The sequence below is a fragment of the Somniosus microcephalus genome, chromosome 15 (assembly GCF_052327205.1).
Source record: "Somniosus microcephalus isolate GS21.2 chromosome 15, FLI_Smic_1.0, whole genome shotgun sequence".
NCBI lineage: Eukaryota > Metazoa > Chordata > Chondrichthyes > Squaliformes > Somniosidae > Somniosus > Somniosus microcephalus.
In genome coordinates, this window is record NC_141001.1 from 108,998,004 (window position 1) to 109,023,400 (window position 25,397).

General features: G+C 46.0%; 1 protein-coding gene across 2 annotated transcripts in view; it reads right to left on the reverse strand.

Moving 5' to 3' along the window:
- prrg4 (proline rich Gla (G-carboxyglutamic acid) 4 (transmembrane)) overlaps positions 1-25,397 on the reverse strand; it is a 55,363-nt gene that overhangs the window by 22,763 nt on the left and 7,203 nt on the right. For both annotated transcript variants that reach the window (XM_086008256.1, XM_086008258.1), the window contains exons 2-4: positions 23,953-24,077; positions 11,035-11,198; positions 10,419-10,467 (exon numbers count right to left, since the gene is read on the reverse strand). In XM_086008256.1, coding sequence (XP_085864382.1) covers positions 10,419-10,467; positions 11,035-11,198; positions 23,953-24,067 — 328 coding nt within the window. In that variant the 5' untranslated portion in view covers positions 24,068-24,077. The remainder of the gene's footprint in view (positions 1-10,418; positions 10,468-11,034; positions 11,199-23,952; positions 24,078-25,397) is intronic.

Below are 25,397 nucleotides of genomic sequence, written 5' to 3' on the forward strand. Positions count from 1 at the left end.
AGGCAAATGGTATGTTGGCCTTCGTAGCGAGAGGGTTTGAGTACAGGAACAAGGATGTCTTGCTCCAGTTGTACAGGGCCTTGGTGAGACCACACCTTGAGTATTGTGTGCAGTTTTGGTCACCTTATCGGAGGAAGGATGTTCTTGCCATGGAAGGAGTTCAGCGAAGATTCACCAGACTGATACCTGAGATGGCAGGAATGACGTATGAGGAGAGATTGGGACGATTGGGCTTGTACTTGCTGGAGTTTAGAAGAATGAGAGGGGATCTCATTGAAACTTATAAAATTCTGACAAGACTGGACAGACTAGATGCAGGAAGGATGTTCCCGATGGTCGGGGAGTCCAGAACCAGGGGTCACTATCTAAGGATAAGGGGTAGGCCATTTAGGACAGAAATGAGGAGGAATTTCTTCACCCAGAGAGTGGCGAACCTGTGGAATTCTCTACCACAGAAGGCAGTAGAGGCCAATTCATTAAATATATTCAAGAAGGAGTTGGATATATTTCTTAAGGCTAAAGGGATCAAGGGGTAGGGGGAGAAAGCAGGGACCGGGTACTGAATTTGGATGATCAGCCATGATCGCATTGAATGGTGGAGCAGGCTCGAGCCGTAAGAAATATATCTAACTCCTTTTTGAATATATTTAATGAATTTGCCTCAACTGCCTTGTGTGGTAGAGAATTCCACAGGTTCACCACTCTCTGGGTGAAGAAATTCCTCCTCATCTCAGTCCTAAATGGCTTACCCCTTATCCTTAGACTGTGAGCCCTGGTTCTGGACTCCCCCCGCCATCGGGAACATCCTTCCTGCATCTAGTCTGTCTACTCCTGTTAGAATTTTATAAGTTTCAATGAAATCAGTGCTGACTTTCATTGATTAGCTTATACTTTTCCAAATTTTGTCCTGCATTATTGTCTCAAAGTTTCCCCACCACCACGTTGAGCTGACTGGTCTGTAGTTGCCAGGTTTACTCCTCTCCCCCTTTTTAAATGGGGGTGTAACATTTGCAATCCTCCAGTCCTCTGGCACCACCCCCCTATCCAAGGAGGATTGGAAGATTGTGGCCAGAGCCTCTGCAATTTCCACCCTTACTACCTTCAGTAACCTAGGATGCATCCCTTCTGGACCAGATGACTTTTCAATTTTGAGGACTGCCAACCTTTTAAGTACCTCCTCTTTATCTATTTTTATCCTATCCAATATCGCTACTGCCTCCTCCTTTACTGTTACATTGGCAGCATCATCTTCTCCACAACAACAACAACTTGTATTTATATAGCACCTTTAACGTAGTAAAACGTCCCAAGGTGCTTCACAGAAAGTATTATAAGACAAAAAATTTGACACCGAGCCACATCAAGAGAAATTAGGTCAGGTGACCAAAAGCTTGGTCAAAGAGGTAGGTTTTAAGGAGCATCTTAAAGGAGGAAAGAGAGGTAGCGAGGCGGAGAGGTTTAGGCAGAGAATTACAGAGCTTAGGGCCCAGGCAACAGAAGGCACGGCCACCAATGGTTGAGCGATTATAATCAGGGATGCTCAAGAGGGCAGAATTAGAGGAGCGCAGATATCTCGGGGGGTTGTGGGGCTGGAGGTGATTACAGAGATAGGAAGGGGCGAGACCATGGAGGGATTTGAAAACAAGGATGAGAATTTTGAAATCGAGGCGTTGCTTAAACAGGGAGCCAATATAGGTCAGCGAGCACAGGGGTGCTGGGCGAACGGGACTTGGTGCGAGTTAGGACACGGGCAGCCGAGTTTTGGATGACCTCAAGTTTACGTAGGGTAGAATGTGGGAGGTCGGCCAGGAGTGCGTTGGAATAGTCAAGTCTAGAGGTAACAAAGGCATGGATGAGCTGAGGTAAGGGCGGAGACGGGCGATGATCTCTAGTGAAGACAGATGCAAATAGGGAGAAACTGTTCCCGCTGGCAGAAGAGTCGGTGACCAAAGGTCAGATTTAAGATTAATTGTCAAAAGAGTCAGCGGAGAGATGAGATTTTTTTTTTAAAGCAGCGAGTTGTGATCTGGAATGTACTACCTGAAAGGGCGGTGGAAGCAGATTCAATAGTAACTTTCAAAAGGGAATTGAAAAAGGAGAAATTTGCTGGGCTCGGGGTAAGAGCAAGGGGGTGGGACCAGCTCCTCAAAGAGTTGGCACAGACATGATGGGCCAAATGGCCTTTTTCTGTGCTGTATGATTCCATAACAAGCCTCTTTCATGTAGGTACAGGAATTAAGGGGCAAGCCATTTGATTCTGTAAGTATTTTCATTACTTACACAATCTCAATATATATAGTCCAGCACATCGACAAAGTTTCAACCAAGCTGTAGAATAGTTAGATTGTGGGCTCAATTTGATAGGTGTTCAAAATCAGGAAGGATTTAGATGAGAGTAAATAAAGAGAAACTGTTTCCAATGGCTGGAGGGTCGGTAACCAGAGGGCACAGATTGAAGGTGACAGGCAAAAGAACCAGAGGCGGCATGAGGAAAAACCTTCTTACGCAACAAGTGGTCAGGATTTGGAATGCACTGCCTGATAGGGCGGTGGATTCAGAGTCAACAGTAGACTTCAAAAGGGGCATTGGATAAATACTTGAAGAGGAAAAAATTGCAGGGATCTGGGGAAAGAGCAGGGGGAGTGGGACTGACTGGATTGCTCTTCGAAAGAGCCGGCCGGCACAGCATGTACTATTCTATGATTCTATGATAGTGGGGGTGGACTAACATTCCACACATATTTCAACCTGCAACCATTACTATATAGTCAACAGTTAAAGGAGCCGGGTCTTTCTGCCCATCAAACCTCACAGGGCTCGAATTTGGGCATCTCTCGCTGCCATCAACGCTGCTGCAATTTCTCAGTAGGTGCTGCACTGTCGGAGGTGCCGTCTTTCGGATGAGACGTTAAAATGAGGCCCTGTCTGCTCTCTCAGGTGGACATAAAAGATCCCATGGCCACTATTCGAAGAGGAGCAGGGAAGTTATCCCCAGTGTCCTGACCAATACTGAAACAGATAATCTGGTCATTATCTCATTGCTGTTTGTGGGATCTTGCTGTGCGTAAAAATGTCTGCTGCGTTTCCTACATTACAACAGCGACTGCACTTCTAAAAGTACTTCTTTGGTTGTAAAGCGCTTTGGGACGTCCCGAGTTTGTGAAAGCCACTATAAAAAGGAGGGAGAGAGAAAACAGGGAACTCCAGGCCAGTTAGCCTGACATCAGTCGTCGGGAAAATGCTGGAATCCATTATTAAGGAAGTGGTATCAGGACACTCAGAAAATCATAATATGATTAGGCAGAGTCAACATGGTTTTATGAAAGGGAAATCGTGCCTGACAAATTTATTAGGGTTTTTTGAGGCTGTAACTAGCAGGGCAGATAAAGGGGAACCAGTGCATGTAGTAGATTTAGATTTCCAAAAGGCATTCGATAAGGTGCCACATAAAAGGTGGTTACGCAAGATAAGAACTCGTGGGGTTGGGGGTAATGCATAGAGGATTGGTTAACGGACAAAAAACTGAGAGTAGGGATAAACGGGTCATTTTCAGGTTGGCAGGCTGCAACTAGTGGGGTGGCGCAAGGATCAGTGCTGGGGACTCAGTTATTCACAATCTATATTAATGACCTAGATGAAGGGATCCAAGTTTGCTGACAATACAAAGCTAGGTGGGAAAGTAAGCTGTGAGGAGGACACAGAGCCTGCAAAGGAATATAGACAGGTTAATAAGGTGGCAGATGGAGTATAATGTGGGGAAATGTGAGGTTATTCACTTTGGTAGGAAGAATAGAAAAACAATATTTTTTAAATGGTGAGAAACTATTAAATGTTGATGTTCAGAGAGATTTAGGTGTCCTCGTACAAGAAACACAGAGTTAGCATACAGGTACAGTAAGCAATTAGGAAGGCAAATGGCATGTTGGCCTTTATTGCAAGGGGATAGGAGTACAAAAGGAAGTCTTGCTGCAATTGTACAGGGCTTTGGTGAGACCACACCTGGAGTACGGTGTACAGTCTTGGTCTCCGTACCCTGGGAAGGATATACTTTCCTTAGAGTCATAGAGTAATACAGCACGGATAGAGGCCCTTCAGCCCATCGTGTCCGCGCCGGCCATCAAGCCCTGTCTAATCTAATCCCATATTCCAGCATTTGGCCCGTAGCCTTGTATGCTATGGCATTTCAAGTGCTCATCCAAATGCTTCTTAAATGTTGTGAGGGTTTCTGCCTCCACAACCCTTTCAGGCAGTGAGTTCCAGATTCCAACCACCCTCTGGGTGAAAAAGTTCTCTCTCAAATCCCCTCTAAACCTCCCGCCCTTTACCTTGAATCTATGCCCCCTAGTTATTGACCCCTCTACTAAGGGAAAAAGCTCCTCAGCATCCATCCTATCTATGCCCCTCATAATTTTGTACACCTCAATCATGTCCCCCCTCAGCCTCCTCTGCTCCAAGGAAAACAAACCCAATCTGCCCAGTCTCTCTTCATAGCTGAAGCGCTCCAGCCCTGGTAACATCCTGGTGAACCTCCTCTGCACCCTCTCTAACGCGATCACATCCTTCCTGTAGTGTGGCGACCAGAACTGCACACAGTATTCCAGCTGTGGCCTAACCAGTGTTTTATACAGCTCCATCATAACCTCCTTGCTCTTATATTCAATGCCTCGGCTAATGAAGGCAAGTATCCCATATGCCTTTTTTACCACCTTATCCACCTGTTCCGCTGCCTTCAGGGATCTGTGTACTTGCACACCCAGATCCCTCTGACCCTCCATCTTGCCTAGGGTCTTTCCATTCATTGTGTATTCCCTTGCCTTGTTAGTCCCCGCAAAGTGCATCACCTCGCACTTTTCCGGGTTAAATTCCATTTGCCACTGTTCCGCCCATCTGACCAACCCATCTATATCGTCTTGCAGACTGAGGCTACCCTCCTCGCTATTTACCACCCTACCAATTTTTGTATCATCCGCGAACTTACTGATCATACCTTTTACATTCATATCCAAGTCATTAATGTAGACCACAAACAGCAAGGGACCCAGCACCGATCCCTGTGGTACCCCACTGGCCACAGGCTTCCAGTCACAAAAACAACCTTCGACCATCACCCTCTGCCTTCTGCCACTAAGCCAGTTTTGTATCCAATGTGCCAAGGCACCCTGGATTCCATGGGCTCTTACCTTCTTGACCAGTCTCCTGTGCGGGACTTTATCGAAGGCCTTACTGAAATCCATGTATACCACATCCACTGCATTACCCTCATCCACACACCTAGTCACCCCCTCAAAAAATTCAATCAAATTAGTCAGACATGATCTTCCCTTGACAAAGCCATGTTGACTATCCCTGATTAATCCTTGCCTCTCCAAGTGGAGACAAATTTTGTCCCTCAGAATTTTTTCCAATAATTTTCCTACCACTGATGTTAGGCTCACTGGCCTGTAGTTCCCCGGTTTTTCCCTACTACCCTTCTTGAATAATGGTACTACATTAGCGGTTCTCCAGTCCTCTGGCACATCCCCTGTGGCCAGAGAGGTCCTGAATATATGTGTTAGAGCCCCCGCAATCTCTTCCTTTGCCTCACACAGCAGCCTGGGATACATTTCATCCGGGCCTGGGGATTTATCCATTTTTAGGCCAGCTAAAACCGCCAATACCTCCTCCCTCTCGATGTTAATATGTTCGATCATATCACAGTCCCCCCGCCCTATTTCTATGTCTACATCGTCCTTCTCCATAGTGAAAACAGATGCAAAAAATTCATTTAGAACCCCTCCTACATCTTCCGGCTCCACACACAGATTGCCACTTTTGTCCCTAATGGGCCCTATTTTTTCCCTAGTTATCCTCTTACCCTTAATATACTTATAAAACATCTTCAGATTTTCCTTTATTTTGCTCGCCAGTGTTATTTCATGGCCCCTCCTTGATCTCCTAATTTCTTTTTTAAGTATCCCCCTGCACTTTTTGTACTCCTCTAGGGCTTCCTCCGTCTTTAGCCTTTTGTATCTACCAAAAGCCCTCCTTTTTTTCCTAATCCATTCTCGTATATCCCCTGACATCCAAGGTTCCCTGTGGTTTTTGGAACCACCCTTGACCTTTACGGGAACATGTTGCCATTGTATGATCTCAATCTCCCTTCTGAAAGCCTCCCATTGCTCCGATGCGGATTTTCCTACAAGTAGCTGATCCCAGTCCATTTTGGCCAGATCCTGCCTTATCCTATTAAAATCGGCCTTCCCCCAATTTAGAACCTTTATTTCCGGCCCATCCCTGTCTTTTTCCATGACCACCTTAAATCTTACCATATTATGGTCACTATCACCAAAGTGCTCACCTACTAGCACTTTTTCCACTTGGCCGGCCACATTCCCTAGAATTAGGTCCAGTACCGCCCCCTCTCTTGTAGGACTTTCTACATGCTGGCTCAAAAAGCTCTCCTGGATGCACTTTAAGAATTCTACACCCTCTGAGCCTTTCACACTCTGACTATCCCAGTTAATATTGGGGAAGTTGAAATCCCCCATTATTATTACCCTATTATTTGCACATTTCTCTGAGATTTGCCTACATATCTGTTCCTCTATCTCCCCCTGACTGTTTGGAGGCCTATAGTACACTCCCAGCAAAGTGCTTGCCCCCTTTTTGTTTTTAAGCTCCACCCATATGGCCTCATTAGAGGACCCTGCTAATATATCATCCCTCCTTACTGCAACGAAGGTTCACTAGACTGATTTCTGGGATGAGAGGGTTGTCCTATGAGGAGAGATTGAGTAGATTCGGCCTATACTTGTTGGAGTTTAGAAGAATGAGAGGTGATCTTATTGAAACATATAAGATTCTGAGGGGGATTGACAGGGTAGACGCTGGGAGGTTGTTTCCCCTGGCTGGAAAGTCTAGAACTAGGGGGCATAGTCTCAGGATAAGGGGTAGGACATTTAAGACTGATGAGGAGGAATTTCTTCACTCAGAGGGTTGTGAATCTCTGGAATTCTCTGCCCAAAGGGCTGTGGATACTGAATCATTTGAGTATATTCAAGACTGAGAGCGATAGATTTTTGGACTCTAGGGGAATCAAGGGATATGGGGATAGTGCAGGAAAGTGGAGTTGAGGTCAAAGATCAGCCATGATCTTATTGAATGGCGGAGCAGGTTTGAGGGGCCGTGTGGCCTACTCCTGCTCCTATTTCTTATGTTTTTATGTTCTTATACATGCAAGTTTGTCTGTCTGTCTGTCTTTTTTTCAAAATTGCAACGTGCATGTTAATTTCAGGCTCCAGGTGAAAATGCAAAGACCAATTTAAGATTGTTGCAGAGGCAAAATAAAGTGTGATGTCTGCAGTGTGACTTCTGTAACGGAAGTTGGGAAAATGAGATACAAGACCTCAGTCAGTGAGCCACGAGAAAGGGTAGAGGTTGAAATACAGCTTCAAAGTTAAAATGTTTTGGTATTCACTGAAATGATAAAACAGTAGAACATAAGAACATAAGAAATAGGAGCAGGAGCAGGCCATTCGGCCCCTTGAGCCTGCTCCACCATTCAATAAGATCATGGCTGATCTGATCTTGGCCTCAACTCCACTTTCCCGCCCGCTCCCCATAACCTTCGACTTCCCTGTAGCTCAAATACATGTCCATCTCCGCCTTGAATATATTAAATGACTCTGCCTCCACAGCTCTCTGGGGTAGAGAATTCCAAAGATTCATGACCCTCAGAAGAAATTCCTCCTCATCTCCGATTGAAATGGGCGACCCCTTATCCTGAAACTGTGCCCCCTAGTTCTAGATTCCCCCACGAGGGGAAACATCCATCCTGCATCTACCCTGTCAAGCCCCCTCAGAATCTTATATGTTTCAATGAGATCACCTCTCATTCTTCTAAATTCCACATCCCTAATCTATACACTGAAGTGTCTGAATTACAACTTTTACATATGAAGAGAGAAGCTTTGATTCCTTTTCAAACACTTAAGTGTATTAACATTCATGTGATGCGAAGCCTCTCTAGTATTCCTGTTTTGCGTGCAAGCAACCCTCAAATCTTCATCCAAATCTAGTGGTGTAAATGCACTTTTCTACAATTACGTCCGTTTGGGTTATGCTGGACACAGGCACGAGACCAAAACTAGGAACCATCAATACAAGATACAGTAGTCACTAATAAATCCAATAGGGAGTTCAGAAGAAACTTCTTTACCCAGAGAGTGGTTAGAATGTGGAACTCGCTACCACAGAGAGTAGTTGAGGTGAATAGCACAGATGCAGTTAGAACATAAGAACATAAGAAATAGGAGCAGGAGTAGGCCAATTGGCCCCTCGAGCCTGCTCCGCCATTCAATAAGATCATGGCTGATCTGATCCTAACCGCCAATCCACTATGACAGGACTATCTCCTGAATCGAACAGCATTAGACACACGAAAACAGAAGCAGGATCAGGCTACACGGCCCCTGGGCCCGCTCCGCTACCCACAGGGCCATGACCTATCCGAACCTAGACTCATGTCCAAATTCCTGCCCGCTCCCCGTAACCCTTAATTCCCTTTTCTACTAGGAAACTGTCTATTTCTGTTTTAAATTTATGTAATGATGTAGCTTCGACAGCTTTTTGGGGCAGCATATTCCATGGACATACCACCCTCTGAGTGAAGTAGTTCCTCCTCATCTCAGTTTTGAAAGAGCAGCCCCTTATTCTAAGACTATGCCCCCTAGTTCTAGTTTCACCCATCATCTGGAACATCCTCCCTGCATCCACCCGATCCAACCCCTTCATAATCTTATATGTTTCAATAAGATCGCCTCTCATTCTTCTGAACTCCAATGAGTAGAGTCCCAATCTACTCAACCTCTCCTCATATGTCCATCCCCTCATCCCCGGGATTAATCGAGTGAACCTTCTTTGTACTGACTCGAGAGCAAGTATGTCCTTTCTTAAGTATGGACACCAAAACTGTATGCAGTATTCCAGGTGCGGTCTCACCAATACCTTGTACAACTGAAGCAATACCTCCCTATTTTTATATTCTATCCCCCTAGCAATGAAAGCCAACATTCCATTGGCCTTCTTAATCACTTGCTGCACCTGCATACTAACCTTTTGAGTTTCGTGCACCAGGACCACCAGATCCCTTTGTACTTCAGTACTTTCCAGTTTCTTGCCATTAAGATAATAACTTGCTCTACGATTTTTCCTGCCAAAGTGCATAACCTCACACTTTCCAGTATTGTATTCCATCTGCCAAATCTCTGCCCACTTACTTAGCCTGTCTATGTCCCCTTGCAGGTTTTTTATGTCCTCCTCACTCACTACTTTCCCTCCCATCTTAGTATCATCTGCAAACTTTGACGTGTTACACTCGGTCCCCTCCTCCAAATCGTTAATATAGATTGTAAAGAGTTGGGGACCCAGCACTGACCCCTGCGGAACACCACTGGTTACTGATTGCCAGTCTGAATATGAACCATTTATCCCAACTCTCTGCCTTCTGTTAGATAGCCAATCCTCTATCCATGCCAGAATATTACCCCCAATCCCGTGATTTTTTATCTTAAGCAATAATCTTTTGTGTGGCACCTTGTCAAATGCCTTTTGGAAGTCTAAATACACTACGTCCACTGGTTCACCTTTATCCACCCTATATGTTACTTCCTCAAAGAACTCCAGCAAATTTGTCAAACATGACTTCCCCTTCATAAAACCATGCTGACTTTGTCCTATTAAATTATGATTATCCAAATGTCCTGTTACTGTCTCCTTAATAATGGACTCCAAAATTTTACCTACCACAGATGTTAGGCTAACCGGTCTATAGTTTCCAGCCTTCTGTCTACTGCCCTTTTTAAATAAGGGTGTTACATTAGCAGTTTTCCAGTCTGCCGGGACCTTTGCTGAGTCCAGGGAGTTTTGGAAGATTATTACCAATGCATCCACAATCCCTACCGCCACTTCCCTCAAAACCCTGGGATGTAAGCCATCAGGTCCAGGTGATTTATCCGCCTTGAGTCCCATTATTTTAGGGGAAGTTAAGGGGAAGCTAGATTAACACGAGGGAGAAAGGAACAGAAGGATATGCTGATAGGGTGAGATGAAGTAGAGTGGGAGGAGGCTCGTGTGGAGCCGGCATGGACCAGTTGGGCCGAATGGCTTGTTTCTGTGCTGTACATTCTATGTAATCCTATGTATCTTATGGTTAACTTTAAACAGGGCAGATTTACAGTGTACTTCACCATGATCCAATTAGGTCAAGATTTTAATTTCAACACCAAAATAGCTTCATATCAGCTCATCAAAATTGTGTTTCCGATAGCGACAAACTTGGGACTTCACCGGCTTGTGAGAAACCGCAGAGCTCCGTTTCAATAAGAGCTACTTGTAACCCCATACTGTAATAAATCACTTTCGTTAAAAAAAAGTCTTACCTGGTTTGGCATAAGGGCCGTTTGTTGTGTAACCTTTCCAAAAGATATTCTAAGAGAAAAAAAAATTATATTTTAGCAAGAAAAGAGCAATAGGTTTTCCTGTAACAGGAAATGCAATTAAAATCACAATTAAAAACAATTCAGTAAAATGCATTACTTTACTCGACTGTACAGACCAAGAAAGGTCCAGGTGTGATCCCTGCTCTGCGTTTGAGTTTGGATGACCTCAAATCAGGTCAATACTGGAGTTTCCAAACGATATTCTTTGCCCCTTGATGGGAATTGCAAAAAATGTGGATGTTGGACGACGACGCGATTGGATTTGGCTGTGATACTCGCGTGGTTAAATGGCCTTCCGACACTGCTGTCCAGACTCTCTTGCGAACACTTAGGCAGAGCAGCGGAGAACAGCCAGCAACTTAAGCGCTGTATCCTGGCGCAGGTAATCTTCAGGAGGTGGGCGGGGAGATACTTTTAAAATATTGATGGATTGCATTGAATTAATAATTTTTTTAACCAAATTTTGAAAAGATCATCAATTATTAAGTGCTATTCCTTCTGTATGATGGTAAATAATTTATACCGCTGATACAAGTACAAGGATGAAATACTCAACTGTCTTCCTATCATCTTCAAAAACTTCTCGTGCCTCTTCAAAGCTACATATTTCTTCGTAACACTCTCGTTCGAGATTTCCTTGAGTAAATATTTCAAAATCCCATCGATTGTACAGGAGGCGGCGTCCCAGAAAGCTTAGAGCGTCATTTCCCCGAATAAAGGCTACCAAAGTAACAAAGCAAAACCATCAGCATCAAGAGAGACACTATATTGCGCTTCAACTAATACAAACACAGCAACTATAGAAGCTTATAGCACAGGAGGCGGCCATTTGGCCCATCGTATCTGTGCCGGCTTTTTGTTGGAGCAATCGAAAACGAATCCCACTGCCCTGCTCTCTCCTCCCTGGTGGCACTGCATCTTCCTCTGCATCAAATATTTATCTAATTTTTCCCTTACAAGATGCAGTAGTCTCTGCCTCAGCCAGCCCCTGCCCGACAGCATTCCATACTCCCAACAACCCTCTATGTAAAGACATTTCTCCTAACCCCTCAGCCGTGATCTTAAACGGATGACCCCCCCTGGTCGCAGACTCCCCAAACGGAGGAAATAGTCTTTTCCCCTATTCATCCCAACATTTTTGTGCTCATTTTACTGGGAAAAGGGACGTTGAAATGACCCAATTAAAGTTTTCAAGATTCTGGAGGGAAGCTGAGAAAGTTGATCCAAGCACGTTGCTCAGTCTGGTTAGGAGTTCAAATAGTGGACACCACAAGTTAAAATTAGGACGCTAGGAGTCAGAAGGACGCGCAGAACCTTTTCACCCAAAAAGGGTAATAGGCTATTGAAGCGTTAGAGAGACAATTCTAAAGAGAGGAGGGACTGAAACATAGCGAGAGCCAGGTAAGTGGGACTGATGTACTAATGGCTTATTTCTGTTCCTAAAAATGTGTCGTGACAATACTTCTGCAGCTGGATCCAAAGTCTCCACTAGATTTCTTTTTACTTACAAAAAATGGAGCAACTGATTATGCAGTGCACTGCTGGACTGTGGTGCACACCTCCAAATCCCCACACGTTGAATTCCAAATTTCAGCTGTTGTCTTGAGGAACATGTGAGCGTGCGCAAGGCTGAAGGTATTAATCAATACCAACAGAAGAAGTGGAGGGCTGCAGGGGAGGAGAGGTGAGGTGGAGGTGAAGGAGCAGAGGTGTAGGGTAGGAGCGGAGAGGAGAGGTGGGCAGGAAGGGAGGGGCGGTAGGCAAGAGGAAGGAAGGAGAGAGTCACACACAGGGTGCGGGTGGAGGGAGGGACTGGAGAGGGGGTGGCAGGAAAGGCGAGGGGAAATGGGATGGAGCAAGGGGGTGGGTCTCTTTGACGTTGCATCTCCTGCAAGTGCAGGCCTCGGGACAGTAGCTGCAGAGCTGGTTCCAGCCGGCCAGCAACTGGTTTATGCTGGAACGCCCCCCGCCCCCCCTGCACTGTTCCCACCCATAGTTAAATAATTGGGTGCAACATATGCCCTTTTACCTCCACCCTTCCCACTGTCCAGGGCCCCAAACACTCCTTCCAGGTGAAACAGCGATTTACTTGTACTTCTTGCAATTTAGTATACTGTATTCGCTGCTCACGATGCGGTCTCCTCTACACTGGGGAGACCAAACGCAGATTGGGTGACCGCTTTGCCGAACACCTCCGTTCAGTCCATAAGGGTGACCCCGAGCTTCCGGTCGCCTGTCACTTTAATTCGCCGCTCCATTTCCACTCAGACCTCTCCGTCCTCGGCCTCTTGCATTGTTCCATGGAAGCTCAGCGTAAGCTCGAGGAACAGCACCTCATCTTTCGATTAGGCACTTTACAGCCTTCTGGACTCAACATCGAGTTCAACAATTTCAGATCATAACCTCGGCCCTTATCCTTGTTTTTTCCATTTTCTCTCTCTCTCCCACATGGCAGCGGTCTCTCATTCTGCCATTGCTGTTGTATCCGTGTGTTAATGGAGACACGGAATGCAGGAGTTGATTTAACAAGTGTTTACTGAACAAAGTCTGGAGGTGAACTAAACTATACAAGACGCTATACAGGCTTATATACCCGAGTGGTCACTACCGGTACTACAGTACACAAGGGCTTCAAAAAAACATAGTTCCTCTTAAAAGGTACATACACCACAACTCCTCCCCTTTTAGATAAATAGTACATAACATTTTAAGTAATCATTAATTAACATGTTTACGAGAACAATAAGCTACACGTTTGCTGAAGTTAATCAATTACAAATTCAGTCTCTCTGGAGGCTTCCTGACTCGGTCCGGATAACGCCTCGGTGGTGTAGTAGGTTTCGGTGGTGTAGTAGGTTCTTTTGGCAAGGTCGATTCGGCTTGAATGCCAGTGTCGGGTTCATCTGGTTCCAGTATCACCGGATCGGAGGTAGATACTATGGGTATCTCTGCTTCATCATTAGGCGTAGAGAGTTGTGGTGTAGGTTGTCCCTTTTCGGATGACTATGATCTGGTCAGCATGGCGCCTTATTATGCTTTCTCCAATGTCCACGGTATACATCAGCGGTCCTAGTCGTGTGCAAATAGTTCCAGGCTGCCATTTCTCGGTACGGTAGTCCCGGGCCAAAACTTGTTGACCTATCTGGAAGGTTCTAGTTGGCCTTTCATTCATGCCTTGAAATTGCCGGTTCTCTACGTCCCTTCTGATGTTTGGCTTGATCAAATCCAGCCGGCATCTTAGTCTTCTATTGAAAAACATCATGGCGGGGGTTTGGTTTGTAACGTGTTGCATTCCTGTACGCAAACAAGAAGTTATCTACCTTATGTTGTAGATTTATGTCTTCATTACCCATGGCCTTTATGGCCTTCTTGAAGGTCTGGACAAACCTTTCAGCTAATCCATTGGTGGCGGGATGGTATGGGGCGGACGTGTAGTGCTTAACCCCATTGTTTTTTTAAGAACTTCCTGAATTCTTCGGATACAAATTGCGGTCCATTATCAGAACAGATCTGTTCAGGCAGCCCATTCCTGGCAAATATGGTCCTTAATACTGTGATGGTTTTTTCCGTGGTGGTGGAGGACATCTTTATTACCTCCGGCCACTTGGAGTGTGCATCAACCGCGATTAAGAACATCGAGTCCATAAATGGACCAGCAAAGTCGATATGTACCCTTTGCCATGGAGATGAGGGCCACTCCCATGGATGTAGAGGGGCTTGTGGTGGGGCGTTTTGGACCTTCTGGCATCCTAGACAGCTCTTGGTCATTTCTTCGATGTCTCCATCGATACCTGGCCACCACACAAACGCTCTGGCTAAGTTCTTCATTTTCACTCCACCCAGATGCCCCTCGTGAAGCTCCTTTAGCACTTTATCCTGGAGTTTGGGTGGAATCACCACTCTGGATCCACACATCAAGGTTCCTCGGCACACTGACAGCTGTTCTCTTCTTTGCGAGAATGCTGGCAACAGTGGTTCGCCATGTGCTGGCCATCCCTTCACCGTTAAATCGTAGACTCGTGAGAGAGTCGGGTCATTTCTCGTTTCCTTTTCAATGGTAGAAATTCCACTATGGTCAAGTGGAACATCTCCACTGGGTCCACTGTAGGTGCCTCTTCTACCGTTGGCAACGGTAGGCGCGATAAACCGTCAGCATTCCCATGCTGTTTTGTTCCTTTGTATTCTATGTCATATTGGTGTGCCCCTAGGGAAAGGGACCACCTCTGTAGCCTTTGCGCTGTCACAATGGGAACGCCCTTTTTAGGGTTGAATATGGAGGCGAGGGGTTGATGGTCAGTCAACAAGGTAAATTTTTGTCCATGTAGGTAATGGTTGAATTTCTTCACTCCCCACACCAGGCTGAGTGCCTCCCTGTCGATTTGGGCATAGTTATGCTCAGCTGAGTTCAATGAGCGTGACGCAAAAACTATCGGCCACTCCGAGCCATCAGGGAATCTATGCGATAATACTGCTCCCACGCCGTAAGGGGATGCATCGCACGCCAGTCTGATTGGCAGTGATGGGTTGTAATGAGCCAACACTTCCTTGGACGTGATCAAGCCTTTGCATTTATGGAAGGCACGTTTAGTCTTCGCTCAATTTCCAAATTAATCCCGTTTGTAGCAGTGCGTTAAGAGGGTGCAGAACCGTTGACAAGTTCGTTAAAAATTTATGATAGTAATTTATTAATCCCAAGAACAACCTTAATTGAGAGACATTTTCAGGCGCTGGAGCTTTTACGACCGCTTCAATTTTTTCAGGTGACTTATGCAACCCTTCTTCGTTAATGACATGGCCACAATATGATATTTGTTTCTGGAAAAATTCGCACTTGGGGCGATTTGCTCGTAGGCCCCGTTCTCTCAGCCTCGTGAGCACCTGCTCCAAGTTGGCAAGGTGCTCGTTGTCGTTTTCTCCTGTTACAAGGATGTCGTCTAGGTAGCATTGAGTCCCCGGAATCCCTTGCAGGACTTGCTCCATAGCTCTTTGCCAGATAGCTGGAGCTGATGCTACTCCGAAAACCAGTTGATTGTACTGGTACAGGCCTTTGTGTGTGTTTATCGTGAGATACTTTTTAGAGGCCTCCTCAACCTCCATCTGTAGATATGCCTGTGCCAAGTCAATTTTGGTGAAGCGTTTCCCTCTGGATAGTGAGGCGAAAATATCTTCTATCCTCGGAAGAGGATACTGTACCGTGTGAAGAACCGGGTTTACAGTCACCTTGAAGTCCCCACAGATGCGAATTTTTCTCTGCTCTTCAGATTTATCATTATTCAACATTTTCTTCATGACCGGGACGATGGGTGTTGCCCACTCGCTCCAATCTACCTTGGATAACACGCCTGCTTTTTCCAAATTCTCCAGCTCTGCCTCGACTGCTGGACGAATTGTGTATGGCACCGGCCTTGCCTTAAAAAACTTGGGAATTGCCGCATCTTCCACTTTTATTGAGGCGGTGGCGCCTTTCAGGGTTCCTAGTTCCTGTTGAAACACTTCTTTGGCGTTAGCCAAGATGTCTTTTAATCGTCCAGGTATGACGTCATCATCATTTTTTTTCTTACTGGTCACCGTCAGTGCCTGAATGGAGTGCCAGTCTAAACGTATCTTTCTGATCCATTCACGTCCCAACAACGGTGGACCACCATCTTGCAGAACGTATAAATACAACTTCTGTATTTCCTTGCCGTTGTATACAACAGGCACCCTTATTTTCCCTCTGGGGTATACTTTCTGCCCCGTATATGTCTTCAAGATAATGGATGTGTCTTTCAAAAGGTATATGCGGAAATAGCCGCTCGTAATCCCGTCAACTTATGACGGTCAGAGCTGATCCTGTATCTAGCTCCATTTTGACTGGGGACCCCGCTATCATGAGGGTAACCCAAATGGTCTGGTAATCTTCTTTGGCAATTACATTATGTAATTTGAGAAAGCTTAGTCTCTTGTTTCCGGAGTCGCTATCGCTCTTCTGGTCTTCGGAGCTACTGTCCGTCATCATTTGTACCTTTCTGTACTTTTCCTTATTGACCTTTTCACTGTCAGTGGATTTTTTTCCAGATCGGCATACACGTGCAATGTGTCCCATCTTTCCGCATTGCCTGCATGCTTTGTCCTTGAACCAGCAGTCCCTCTGGTCATGGGTGGATCTGCCGCAGCGATAACATCTCTCGAAACCCCGTGTCATTTCATGGGTGCCGAAGTCCTGTGGCTTTTGCTGTATCTCTGCAGCTCCTCTTGCTGCTGCTTCGTATGATACAGCCACACTGAAAGCCTTGTCCAGTATCAAATCTTTCTCAGAAAGTAGCCTTTTCTGTGTTCCTTCGCTTAGGAGACCGCAGACGAATTTGTCTCGTAGAGAATCTGCCAGCCCTGCCCCGAATTGGCAGTGCTTTGACAGCTTTCGAAATTCGGTGAGTTAATCAGCGTTACTTTCATTCTTGTGCTGATTCCTCCTGAAGAATTTGAATCGTTCCGCTATCAGCAGCAGTGTTGGGTTTAAGTGCTCCTGTAGGGTATCAACAATCTCCTTAAAATTCTTGTCCATCGGTTTGGCTGGAGTGATCAAGTTTCGTAACAGCCCGTATGGCCTTGCGCCCATCAGATTTAGAAGTACCGATGCCTTTTTATCATCCGCTACTTCATTCGCCTTGCAATATACCTCCACTCTTTCCACATGTGGTCCAATCCTCTATATCACTATCGAAAGCAGTAATATTGCCAGTCTTAGGCATCCTGAAAATCAAAAATGGCACCTCCCGTGCTTTCCCTTCTTCCCTGCCGAGTCAAAATGGCGCCTCCCGCGCTTTCCCGCCGTTGCCAACGCTGTTCTCCGCGGTTTTTATTTACACATATATTTTGAACAGTTTCTCCGTCACTTGGAGAATCATTCCCGTCGGACTCTCTGGGACTTTCCCCTCCCTCTGCTTGGTCCGAACGCTGACCTGCTTTGTAGCGCCGGCCGTCTCGAGTGCTCCACCCTCTGTCTCTGTTTGCTTCTGCCTTCCGACTCGCTGCCCGGCCCCGCTGCAGAGCCACCCGATCGAGCCCCAGCCCGCCGCCCAGGAAGGATCAGTGCACTACCTGCCACCAGCCCGTTTAGCTGGTGAAACCAGAGTTTTTTTTTTTTTCTTCGACCTTCGTCTGAGGAATCGATCTCCTTGAGGTGCTGCCGAATTGCAGGTAAGTCCGTTTCTAACTCGTCGCCACTGTTGTATCCGTGTGTTAATGGAGACACGGAATGCAGGAGTTGATTTAACAAGTGTTTACTGAACAAAGTCTGGAGGTGAACTAAACTATACAAGACGCTATACAGGCTTATATACCCGAGTGGTCACTACCAGTACTACAGTACACAAGGGCTTCAAAAAAACATAGTTCCTCTTAAAAGGTACATACACCACAATTGCCATTTACACTTCTCCAGAGCCATTTTCTGTTTCTTAACTTGTCCCATTACCATCTCCTTTTGCCTTGCACCATCTCTTAGGGCCCGATTTTGTGGATTGTGTGGGAAATGGTCGGATTCCCCCGAATGTGGGGTTCTGACACACAAAAAAAATGGGTCAGCCAGCTGCACGCAATTTTCCCTCAAGTGGCTAATTAATTTCCAGCGTGTGGGCAGCCTTGCTAATTGTCCATTTCCAGTCAGGAAGCCCCACAGTATGATGTCATCATTCGTGGTGCTTTCAAGGTCCACAGCAAGCATTGCTTCCTCTGTTGGCTTCCAAATGAACCATACAGGATGGCAGAGGAGCCTGCAGCAGCTGTGGCCAGTGCCAGACCCCGAGCTGCATCCAAATTCGACGAAACTTCACTGCAGGCATTATTGGATGGGGTTAGGGCCCACAGGGAGGTCCTCTTCCCTAGGTCAGGCAGGAAGAGACCTCCCACTGAGACCAAGGCTGCATGGATGCAGGTGTCAGCAGATGTCAACTGGAATGTGCATGTAACCTTGGCATCACATCTCTAACTCCTTCCTCTACTCCCACACAGGACCATCCAGCACCCCCGTCCCCACTGTGGAGGAGGAAGAGGCTGTGCAGCCAGACTCCTCAGAGGAAGCTCCAACCTCTGAGGGCGCAGCGTCAGCAGAAGTAAGCGCACCCAGCACCGACACTCACACCTCGGGGGGACCTTCGGGACATAAGAGTATTGTCACCTGGTGTTTCACAGCTCACAAGTGAGCCTCAGCAGATTCTGGAGACAGGGACAGCAGTGGAGAGTCCTCGTCGGAGGGCGCAAGACTCTGCCAGCTCAGCTCAGCTGCGCTGCATGTCGACCCTCTGCCTCCATCCGCAAGAGAAAAGGTGATGGATCTCCACGCACAGATGCAGGAGTCTCTGGCAGGTTTTGTCTCCAGGGTCACTGCGAGTGTGGAGCGAATGGAGGAGTCCATAGCGACCATGAGCAGAGCCTTTGTGAAGTCATTGGCGCAGGAACGCATTACCATGGAAAGGTTGGCAACCTCCATGGAGGAGATAACTCGCCAGGGTACGGAAAACATGGTGAGTGCTCATAAGAGAATGACATTCTTGAGGAGCGTTGGCCATCTATTGAACAGAGAAACCAGACCTTCATGGAAGTCCTTCTGAGTAGGACTACCAGTGCAGATACGGGTCCCCATGGCCCCCTAAAGCGCAAGGTGCTCTCAAGCCACTTCCAAGCGCTGGCCCCTTCTGGCCTGTGCAGCTTCAGGTGAGTGAGCAGCAGCCATGTGCTCATCCTGCTGTTCCTGGTTCTGCTGCTGGAGATCCTCTAATGGCAAGAAGGGAAGGGAAAAAAGGCGTCCCATGCTTCTGGTAGATGCCTCCGCTGAGTGAGGGTGCCGAGCGGTGCTTCCCAGGAGATCACATTGGAAAGTGTGAGAGGCTCCAACCTTCCACAGCTGTGCCTAAGCCTTGAAGAAGTAGCCCCAAGCCTGCAACAACAAGGTCCTTCAACATACAAATGCTGTCCCTTTAAATCGCAGCTTTCCCGAATGACCTGCAGCTGAGAGCAAGCAAGCCGGCAAGCTTCACGCCAGGTTTCATCAGCGGGGTTCCCCGCAGGCGTGTTTAGCGTGGGGAACCCCTGAAAATCACAAGGGCACCCTAAAATGGCATTAAACACGCCAATAATTGGCGATCAGGGTCCCGACGGCCAGTCCCGCCAGCGGCGGGCGGGACTGATTTGGGTCGCGGTGAAACGGCAGTCCGAAAGTCGGACGGGGCGAGGAATCAGGCGGGGGGGGGGGGGGGGGGGTCGCGACCCCCTATTTCGGCGATTTTCGGCCCCCGCCTGCGTGAAAACCCGCCCGATGACTGGCAGAAAATCGGGGCCTTAATCTCTCAATCTCTCCTGCCTTCCATCCTATCACAGACCTTCCCTTTTATTCTTTCCTTCCCTCCTCCCTTTCCCCACCCCTACACGTGCTTAAAATCTGTTACATCTCCAGCTTTTTCCAATTCTGACGAAGGGTCATCGACCTGAAACGTTAACACAGATGCTGCTTGACTGGTTGAGTATTTCCAGCATTTTCTGTTTTTATTTCAGATTTCCAGCATCTGCAGTATTTTGCTTTTGTGTTAAATAACTGGGGGTTTTGTCATTGTCTAACTGTAGGTAGGTCTTAAAAGTTTAAGGGACCTCCTGTTTCCATGCCTCTGGATTCAAAGATGTTTGGAAGAGTAGCTGGTGGTACTTTTCACACCTGGTTTGACACCACACTGGAGTTAAACTCCACACTACATCAAAACAAAATGGTGAGGCCATTCGCTCGAGTTGCCTTTCACCAATTCTCCAAGTACTTGGACTACAACTTCAGTGCCCACTTTGCAGAGACATTGAAGTTCAATCTAGGCTGACACTCCAGTGCAGTACTGAGGGAGCGCTGCACTGTCAGAGGTGCCGTCTTTTGGAGGAGACATTAAACTGAGGCCCCGTCTGCCCTCTTAGGTGGACGTAAAGGATCCCACGGCACTATTTCGAAGAGGAGTAGGGGAATTCCCCCAGTGTCCTGGCCTAAATTTATCCCTTAATCCACATCACAAAAAAAAATTACCTGGTTGTTACCTCATTGGGACCTTGCTGTGCGCATAATGGCTGCCATGTTACCCCTAGATTACAACAGTGACAACACTTCAAAAATACTTCATTGGCTGTAAAACACTTTGGGACATCCTGAAGCAGTGAAAGGCGCTGTATAAATCTGAGTCTTTTTTCTTTTAGAGGCATAGGAACAGAATGGCTTCCCAAAACCTCGCCCAGGAAATAGTGGGCCAGAGATCTTAAATCATTTATCTTTAAAGTTATAAACATTATTTACACAGGAAATGACGAAAACAGCACACGGGCCTGGCATACCAGTTACTGACGCTCTTCAGTACTTTCATAACCAACTTGTGATGCAACAGTCATAAAAATGTGTATTGCAGTTGAAAAGTTCCCTTGGAATTACTAGTGCCCTACTGCAATGTAATAAAAGTGATAAAAACAGCTGCCGTTTTAACGCCAACCTTTACGAGCAAACTACAACAGTTTATTGCTGGTCATCTTCCAAAATTCTATAGACTCTGGAACAGTACCCATGGACTGGAGGGTAGCTAATGTAATCCCACTATTTAAAAAAGGTGGTAGAGAGAAAACGGGGGATTATAGACCGGTAAGTCTGACATTGGTAGTGGGGAAAATGCTAGAGTTCATTATAAAAGATGTAATAGCAGAGCACTTGGAAAACAGTGACAGGATCGGACAAAGTCAACATGGATTTACAAAAGGTAAATCGTGCTCGACTTATCTACTGGAATTTTTTGAGGATGTAACTGGTAGAATAGATAAGAGAGAACCAGTGGATGTGGTGTATTTGGACTTTCAGAAGGCTTTCGATAAGGTCCCGCATAAGAGATTAGCATGTAAAGTTAAAGCACACGGGATTGGGGGTAAGGTACTGACTTGGATAGAGAACTGGTTGGCAGACAGGAAGCAAAGAGTTGGAATAAACAGGTCTTTCTCCGAGTGGCAGGCAGTGACTAGTGGGGTACCGCAGGGATCGGTGCTAGGACCCCAGTTATTCACAATATATATTAATGATCTAGACGAGGGAACTAGATGTAATATCTCCAAGTTTGCAGACGACACAAAGCTGGGTGGGCGTGTGTGCTGTGAGGAGGATGCCGAGAAACTCCAGTATGATTTGGACAGGTTGGGTGATTGGGCAGATGCGTGGCAGATGCAGTATAATGTGGATAAATGCAAGGTTATCCACTTTGGTGGCAAAAACAGGAAGGCAGATTATCTGAATGGCAATAGATTGGGAGAAGGGGAAGTGTAATGAGACCTGGGTGTCCTTGTGCACCAGTTGCTGAAGGTAAGCATGCAGGTGCAGCAGGCGGTTAAGAAGGCAAATGGTATGTTGGCCTTCATAGCAAGAGGATTCGAGTACAGGAACAAGGATGTCTTGCTGCAGTCGTACAGGGCCTTGGTGAGACCACACCTTGAGTATTGTGTGCAGTTTTGGTCGCCTTATCTGAGGAAGGATGTTCTTGCCATGGAGGGAGTGCAGCGAAGATTCACCAGACTGATACCTGGGATGGCAGGAATGACGTACGAGGAGAGATTGTGTCGATTGGGCTTATATTCGCTGGAGTTTAGAAGAATGAGAGGGGATCTCATTGAAACTTATAAAATTCTAACAGGACTAGACAGACTAGATGCAGGAAAGATGTTCCCGATGGCCGGGGAGTCCAGAACCAGGGGTAACAGTCTAAAGATAAGAAAGAGGTAAGCCATTTAGGACAGAGATGAGGAGTAATTTCTTCACCCAGAGAGTGGTGAACCTGTGGAATTCTCTACCACAGAAGGCAGTGGAGGCCAATTCATTAAATATATTCAAGAAGGAGTCAGATATATTTCTTAAGGCTAAAGGGATCAAGGGATATGGGGAGAAAGCAGGGACAGGGTACTGAATTTAGATGATCAGCCATGATCTCATTAAATGGCAGAGCAGGCTCAAGGGGCTGAATGGCCTACTCCTGCTCCTATCTTCTATGTTACCACATTTGCACCTTAAATGGATCACGTTGGATTTGTATCACAAACGCATTTGTAACTTGGCTCAAATCAATGAGAGCACTGTGCATTCCTTCCCTGGCACACACCCACCCCCAGTTTCGAAGCTGCATCTGGTGCTCGATGAAAGGAGGGGGCAGAGTTCACAGTAAAGCGGTGCCCACACACTATCAGTGGAATTTGATTCATTTTACATTGGCTTCCCGCCTGAAGCAGCACTGCCAGTATCCCACAGAAAGGCCGCTCACTTAACTTAGGTCTGATACTGCATACATACTTCTTTTTTTAAATGAAAAGTATTTTCACATAATTGACCCAAACAGGGTCCCGAAAGCAATCGTATTTTAAACTTAAACTCAGATCCCTTAACCTTTTGGCAGGAAATGTCAAAATGTTTGCTGTGCTTTGCAAAGCCACTTCCTCCCACTCACCTCTATGGAATTCTGGTGTGCCGACGAAAATATGTGTGTCAAGAGCAGACACTTGACTGCTTAATATTTATCTGCCATTTTACAAAATACAGCACTACACCACCTACTGGAATAGTCAATGCCGGGACTCGAGGCAAGAAGCACTGCCTCGGGTAGAGAACTGTGTTCAGCCCATCAGCAGCAATTTTGATTGAAATCAAAACCGCAAAGCTAAAACAAAATTAAAGAAACACTATCATATGTCGTGCCTTTCACGACCTCAGGACGTTCCAAAGCGTTTTACAGCCAATGAAGTAATTTTTTTTTGGAAGTATAGTCACTGCTGTAATGTAGGAATCGTGGCAGCCAATTTGCACACAGCAAGGTCCCACAGACAGTGATGAGACAACGACCGGATAATCAATTTGTTTTTAGCGATGTTGGCTGAAGGATTAATATTGGCCAAGACAGCGGGCAGAACTCCTCTGTTCCTCTTCGAAATAGTGGCCGTGGGATCTTTTACATCCACCTGAGAGGGCAGACGTGGCCTCGGTTTAACGTCTCCTCCGAAAGACGGCACCCTCCGACAGGCACTGCACTGGGAGCGTCAGTCTAGATATTGTGCTCAAGTTTCTGGAGTGGGACTTGAAATGAGAAAATGCCGGAAGTACACAGCAGATCCGTCAGGATGCGAAAAGTGAAAAGACCGGTTAACTTTTTCGGGCTTGATCAAAATTGACTTCAACACCAGGACAAGAACATTAAGGTAATTTTAAGGTAACAGTTCCATGACCTACTGCTGAATAAACAGGAGTTGGTGGAGTCAAGGCAGGTAAATGGAGCTGAGGCACAGATCAGCCATGAGCAATGTCATGGGAATTCACCAATTAAACAGGAACAGATAGTCGTGGATGGATTATAGGTGTTTAACATTTTTACATTGGACAAGAGTCTACACCAGTTCAACTACAGTACTGGAAGTGGGAGAATGGTCATTACAATTAGTAATAAAAATTTACCTTTTCTTTGTGGTTTTGGAGTACGACTGGTTTGTGCTTCTGACATGTCAGCACATCCGGATAGTCCATTAACAAGAATAGGCAACTGACTGATGAGCATTAGCAGGTGGAACATGACTGTACTCCTGCTAACAGAGAGAACTGCATTAACACCAAAATATTACGTTTAAATTAAATTGACAAATATTAAACTTTTTTTTTTTTTTAACAACTACATTCCAATATCATTTTCTCATTGTTCGGAAGATATAGCTACATAATTTTTTTTTAAAACACACCTTCAGAACAGGAGTAGGCCATTCAGCCCCCCTCCCCCACCCTGCTGCATCATTCAGTTAGCGTCTGATCATGGATTCAACAGGGTAGATAGAGAAACTATTTCCTCTGACGACGAGACAACACAACCTTAAAATCAGAGCTAGACCATTTAGGAGTGAAATCAGGAAGCATTTTTTCCAGGAAATCTGGAATTCTCTTCCCCCCCCCCCCCACCTCAAAGGCTGTGGATGCTGGGACAATTGATACTTTCAAGACTAAATGGGGAGAGATTGCAGAGCTCTGAGATGCAGAGGGATCTGGGTGTCCTAATGCATGAATCGCAAAAGGTACAGCAAGTAATTAGGAAAGCGAGTAGAATGTTATCGTTTATTGCGAGGGGAATTGAATACAAAAGTAGGGAGGTTATGCTTCAGTTATACAGGGCATTGGTGAGACCACATCTGGACTACTGTGGACAGTATTGGTCTACTTATTTAAGGAAGGATGTAAAATGCGTTGGAAGCAGTTCAGAGAAGGTTTACTAGACTAATACCTGGAATGGGCGGGTTGTCTTATGAGGAAAGGTTGGACAGGCTAGGCTTGTATCCGCTGGAGTTTAGAAGAGTAAGAGGTGACTTGATTGAAACATATAAGATCCTGAGGGGTCTGGACAGGGCGGATCGGGAGAGGACCTAGAACTAGGGGTCACTGCTTAAAAATAAGGGGTCGCCCATTTAAGACAGAGATGAGGAGAATTTTTTTCTCAGAGGGTCGTGAGTTTTTGGAACTCTCTTCCTCAGAGGGCGGTGGAAGCAGAGTCCTTGAATATTTTTAAGGCAGAGGTAGATAGATTCTTGATAAGCAAGGGACTGAAAGCTAATAAATCCCCAGGGCCTGATAATCTGCATCCCAGAGTACTAAAAGAGGTAGCCATGGAAATAATGGATGCATTGGTTGTCATCTTCCAAAATTCTATAGATTATGGAACAGTTCCTGCAGATTGGAGGGTGGCAAATGTAACCCCACTATTTATAAAAGGAGAGAGAAAACAGGGAACTACAGACCGGTTAGCCTAACATCAGTAGTAGGGAAAATGCTAGAGTCTATTATAAAGGATGTGATAACAGGACACTTAGAAAATATCAATGGGATTAGACAAAGTCAACATGGATTTATGAAAGGGAAAT